The 6,000-nt window shown below is 44.3% G+C and overlaps 1 protein-coding gene across 3 annotated transcripts in view; it reads left to right on the top strand.

The window, feature by feature from the left end:
* The first annotated feature begins 994 nt into the window (after positions 1–994).
* Positions 995–6,000, top strand: part of LOC140495708 (fibronectin type-III domain-containing protein 3A-like) — a 145,963-nt gene continuing 140,957 nt past the window's right edge. The window contains exon 1 of one of the 3 annotated variants that reach the window (XM_072594714.1): positions 995–1,186. In XM_072594714.1, coding sequence (XP_072450815.1) covers positions 1,139–1,186 — 48 coding nt within the window. In that variant the 5' untranslated portion in view covers positions 995–1,138. Of the gene's footprint in view, positions 1,187–1,600; positions 1,818–6,000 lie in introns of those variants that run through there. The other 2 variants (XM_072594712.1, XM_072594713.1) reach the window with 2 other exon arrangements.

The following is a 6,000-nucleotide window of genomic DNA, read 5'->3' as shown; positions in this document are numbered from 1 at the left end:
CCTCTAACCCTCTCCAGAGCAGCTATATGCCCACTGACCCTCTCCAGCAGCAGCAATGATATGCCCTCTAACCCTCTCCAGCAGCAGCTATATGCCCACTGACCCTCTCCAGCACGATCAGCAATAATATGTCCTCTAACCCTCTCCAGCAGCAGCAGCAATAATATGTCCACTAACCCTTTCCAGCAGCAGCAGCAGCAGCAATGATATGCCCTCTAACCCTCTCCAGCAGCAGCAGCAGCAATAATATGCCCTCTAACCCTCTCCAGCAGCAGCAGCAGCAATAATATGCCCTCTAACCCTCTCCAGCAGCAGCAGCAGCAATAATATGCCCACTAACCCTTTCCAGCAGCAGCAGCAATGATATGCCCTCTAACCCTCTCCAGCAGCAGCTATATGCCTACTGACCCTCTCCAGCACCATCAGCAATAATATGTCCTCTAACCCTCTCCAGCAGCAGCAGCAATAATATGCCCACTAACCCTTTCCAGCAGCAGCAGCAGCAGCAATGATATGCCCTCTAACCCTCTCCAGCAGCAGCTATATGCCTACTGACCCTCTCCAGCACCATCAGCAATAATATGTCCTCTAACCCTCTCCAGCAGCAGCAGCAATAATATGTCCTCTAACCCTCTCCAGCAGCAGCAGCAATAATATGCCCACTAACCCTTTCCAGCAGCAGCAGCAGCAATAATATGCCCACTAACCCTTTCCAGCAGCAGCAGCAGCAATAATATGCCCACTAACCCTTTCCAGCAGCAGCAGCAGCAATGATATGCCCACTAACCCTTTCCAGCAGCAGCAGCAGCAGCAATAATATGCCCACTAACCCTTTCCAGCAGCAGCAGCAGCAATGATATGCCCTCTAACCCTCTCCAGCAGCAGCAGCAATAATATACCCACTGACCCTCTCGCGCTGCCCCGGGCCAGCCAACGAAGGGGGCGTGGCCTGTGCGGGTGCCGCAGCGGCGCGCATGCGTCCCCCACATTCCAAGATGGCGCCGGTGGTACGGGGGTTGCTGAGTGCTGACGTCTTGGGCAGTGAGTGAAGGGCTGCTGCTGGTGGGGGAGTGGGAGGAGGGAAAGGAGAGACAGACAGACAGACAGAGAGCGAGCGAGTGGAAAAAAGGCACAGCGGATGAAGCTGTGGTGGCCCTGCAGGACTGGCTTCAGTAACTTCGGCGGGGTAAGTTGGCTGTGAAAGCCGGGTTGCTGTGCATTGCCAGACCGCTGGAAGTTTGTGTGGAGCTGGTGGCCCCTATTCCCCACCTCCCCTCCCGCCCTCCCATTCAGCAGCATTACTTTCCACAACGTCGGGCTGCAAATGCCACGTATACTTAAACTGGCTTAAACTGTCCCAGTGCCATGCAGGGCATGGGGGGGGGGGGCTGAAATCGCCTTCACCTCCCTCCCCCCTCTCACTCTCAGCTCCACCTCTCTCTCTCCCAGATCCACCTCCCCCCTTCCCAGATCCAGTTTACCTGCAGCAGTGGACAGGCACCAGCTCGCTGTTCGCAGCACTGTACTGACTTTTATTTATTGACGTTATCCTGAACTATTTTTACCCCCCCCCCCCCCCCCACCTCTCCACATTTTATCGAGGCTGTGGTTGCAGTGTATGCGAACCGAACGCCTCGGCAACTTGTGCCCAACAACTTGCCTTTTAAAAACTCTCAGTCGGCATTCTGGCTATTATTTTCATTTGTAATTTTTAATCTAGCTTCCTCGTTGAATGAATGTTGCCCCCTCCCTTCTCCCTGCTCTGTAAACAGGCCTTGTTTATTGTACTTTTCGTTCCTGATGTGGCCGTTATTATAGTAAGTGCTTTTTTTTTCCCTGCGCAAAGGAAAGCTTTTAAATGTATTTTTAGAGTTGAGATCATGCAAAATCTTGGGTGAAGAAAACTGATTTGAATACAGTAAAAAGCGGCTCGCTTATGTCCTGTGTTGTTTTGTATACGTCACCAAGAAAAATGTTCTGGCTCTCTAAAGGGAAGTTTTAAACTGTTTTGAAAGGTCTGAAGTATGTATGGTAATTAAAGGTTGTAGAGCTCTCTTTAGAAGAAAAACATTTTCAATAGCCAGAGCTAAAGTCTGAACCAATTAGTGTGAAGCATATTGCCAATTGAGAGAACCTGTTTTGTATTTTTAGTTTTGATTCTTCACCAGTGAAAGGCTATTTAATTTTTCACAGTTCTGCATGTGCACTTAAAGTTGCATATTCTGTGTGATCTGTTTTATCTTTTGTATGGGTTGCCAAAAATTATAATCAATATTGATACCAAATCCCATTCTTTCTAGTTTAGCTTTGCCAATCGGATTCAGGGAAGACAGCAGTGCTTAACTGCTGTTATTTGAACCAAATATATTTAAAAGCAGTGGTATCTTTAATTTGGCTTATGATTTTCTCTTATGGTTTAAACAGATTTTGAGATAGCACAGTGGTTTCTTTCTGGCACACAGGCTGCCTGCAAGCTAATTCTGTACTTCTAGAAATTTAGGTGTAAATCCAGGCACAAGCTAATGTTAATTATGCGTAGGTGTTAGAAACTGTTCCAAGTTGGTGTATTTTGCAATACTGTCAGAGCCTCATTTATTCAAAAATATTTTGGAATTGGCAATGCAAAACAAATTTTCTAGTTTTTTTTTATAATTGGCTATTTATTTTCCTTTAGGCAATACTCTGTAATTAAATCCCCTGCCCTGGTTATTTCAAACATATGCTGTCTTTATCTATGGATTCAATTTTATATTTCAAGCAGCTGCTTTAAGATTTCAACTGTGGATTGTGTCAAATATTTAAATCTCCTTACTATATAATAATCATATAACGTCACCTTTAACTGTCCTGAGGCATCTCTCAGATTTGCAAGATCTGTGCTGAGAAAGGAGAGATTCTGAGGGTGACTGAAATCTTGCTCAAAGTAATGTATTTGAAGAAGTATTTTGAAAGAGCAGAGGAAGAATTATTGAAGTTCTCGAATAATGGTATTGACTCCTTGATTTGATGCTTTAGTCGGCTTTCATCACCTCTCCTGTGTAGCTGTTCTCCAGGTGCCTTCCCAGACACTAGTTGTTAAGCAATTTAATTAGAAGGAGCTTTCCTGCCAAGCTCAGTCATTCTTTTCCTGGCATCCATGTCCAATGTGCACTTTATAGTGAGTTCTAGTACAGTGAGGTTGAAATCCTGACTGATTTTCCCCTTTTTCCAAATTAATTGTAAAGAACCACTAAGCTGGCTCAGTGGGAACTCAGCACTCTTTGGAAAAGATATCTGGGAATTTTTAAAGATGTTTGATTCATCTATCATGGGTTTGACTGAGAAAGTTACTGCTCTCACCTGGGCATTAAATGTCTTAAAAGTTAATTTTTCTTTGATCTCACCATGGTAACGCTCACTAGCGCAAATAATGGAAGCAATCCACACTGGGAGTGAGATTTGTTAAACACGTATCAGTGGAAATGTGGTGGAGGCAGGTTCAATTGAAGAATTCAAGATGCTATGAGTAATTATTTGGCTATGAATGGTGTGGAAGGATATGGGGAAAAGGCAGGAGATTGACACTAGATAATATAATGAGTGCGGGCAAGATGGGCCAAATGGTCTATAACACCTTTGTGATTCTGTGATCAGCCCTACCAACAGATTCTTCCAAACACTGGTGGGCTGCTGCAGAAAAATGTAGTGTGCCCCACATGGAGTCATAGACTCATACAGCACAGAAACAGACTGTTCGGTCCATGTCATTCATGCTGACCAGATATCCTAAACTGAACTAATCTCATTTGCCTGTGTTTAGCCCATCTCCCTCTGAACCCTTCCTATTCATGTACTTCTCCAAACGTCTTTGTAATTGTACCAGCCTCCGTCACTTTCTCGGGTAGCTTGTTCCATATATGCACCACCTGTCTGAAAAATTGCCCCTCAGGTCCCTTTGAAATCTTTCCCCACTCACCTTAAACCTATGCCCTCTAGTTTTGGACTCCCTTACCCTTGGAAAAAGACCATGGCTATTCATCTTATCTATACCCCTAATGATTTTATGAATCTCTATGAGGTCACCCCTCAGACTCCGACACTCCAGGGGAAAAACATTCCATCCTGTCCACCTTTTTGTTAGAATTCAAACTGTCCAGTCCTGGCAACATCTTTGTAAATTTTTTTCTTTAGCCTTTTCTGTTTAACAACATCCTTCCGATAGCAGAGTGGCCAGCATTGTAAGGAGTATTGTAAAAGTGGCCTCACCAGTATCTCTGCAACATGATCTCCAAACTGCAGTACTCAATGCTGTGACCAATAAAGGCAAGTGTGCCAAACGCCAGCTTCATCACCCTGTCTACCTGCAACACCACTTTCAAGGAATTATGAACCTGCACTCCTTGGTCCCTCTGTTCAACAGCACTCCTCAAGGCCTTACTGTGAACTGTATGAGTCCTGACTTGGATTCCCTTACCAAAATGTGACACCTCACATTTATCGAAAGTTAAACTCCATCTGCCACTTCTCAGCCCATTGGCCTATCTGATCAAGATCTCATTGTACTGTTAGGTGATGTTCTTCATAATTCACAATACCACCAATTTTGGTGTCATCTGCAAACTTATGAACCATACCTCCTACATTCTCATCCAAATTGATATAATTGATGAGCAACAGTGGACCTAGGGCCGACCTTTGCGGCACACCGCTGGTTATAGGTCTCCAGTCTGAACAACAACCCACTCCCACCACTCCTGTCTTCTACCATCAAGCTGAATTTGTGTCCATTGGCTGTTTCTCCCTGCATCCCATATGATCTAACATTATTAACAAATCTACCATGTGGGACCTTATCGAGCACCTTGTTAATAACTAAGTGGGAAACGTCTTCTGTTCTGCCTTCATCTATCACCTTGGTAATTTGATGACTTGTGTATTTAATGAATGTGACCTGAACAAGTATGTTCAATATACTACAAGCCTGGGTGCCTATGAATAATCAGAGTTGAATAAGTAGCTTGGGGTCTAGGCAGATTGTGATGACTTTATGCATATACCACCTCTACCTTAACGGCTGTCGTTGTCCACCACTAGATTGTAACCTGTAAGGTTTAATGTACACTGCCATGCCTGTTTTAACTCAGATGTGTGCTGATAAAGCTGATTTAGCTGAACTTGCACTATAACTATAACTATAACACACGTAGCATTTCAGGCTACTTTAGTTATTGTTGGGTCTGATCCTGAAATCTTGTGCAGTCTATTTAGTTTGTGCTGTAGATTTTGAATACCAGTTTCAATATTCATAGACTCATAGAATTCCTGCAGTGTGGAAACAGGCCATTTGGCCTAACCCATTCCTCTACTTTATTACTCTTCATTTAGCCCTAACTAATGCATTTAACCTACATATCCCTGAACGCTATGGGCAATTTAGTGTAGCCAACTTACCTAACCTGCACATCTTTGGATTTTGATTATATTAAATTAGACTAGATTCCCTACAGTGTGGAAACAGGCCCTTCGGCCCAACCAGTCCACACCGATCCTCTGAAGAGTAACCCACCCAGACCCAATTCCCTCTAACTGATGCATCGAACACTATGGGCAATTTAGCATGGCCAATTCACCTGGCCTGCACGTCTTTGGACTGTGGGAGGAAACCGGAGCATCCGGAGGAAACCCACGCAGACACGGGGAGAATGTGCAAACTCCACACACAGTCACCCAAGACTGGAATCAAACCCGGGTCCCTGGTGCTGTGAGGTAACAGTGCTAACCACTGAGCCATCGTGGCATACTAATCTATGCAGGTGATTGTTTCTGTTGTCTTATCAGTATTCCTTTTGACTCTTGATACAAACACTGTCTCACTGCAAACTCATTATTTTACTATCTTAGGCTCTGTTTTTGTTTTGTGCTGACTAGACGCTCTTTCATTTGTTGCATGTCTTTTAGCAATTGATTGTTGCCTGGGATATGTTTATATCCCCTTTGTGACTCATCTGTCCATAACCACAT

This window comes from Chiloscyllium punctatum, chromosome 25 (assembly GCF_047496795.1).
Source record: "Chiloscyllium punctatum isolate Juve2018m chromosome 25, sChiPun1.3, whole genome shotgun sequence".
Taxonomy (NCBI): Eukaryota; Metazoa; Chordata; class Chondrichthyes; order Orectolobiformes; family Hemiscylliidae; genus Chiloscyllium; species Chiloscyllium punctatum.
Note: the sequence above shows the minus strand (reverse complement) of the source record. Positions and strands in the feature narration are given on the sequence as shown.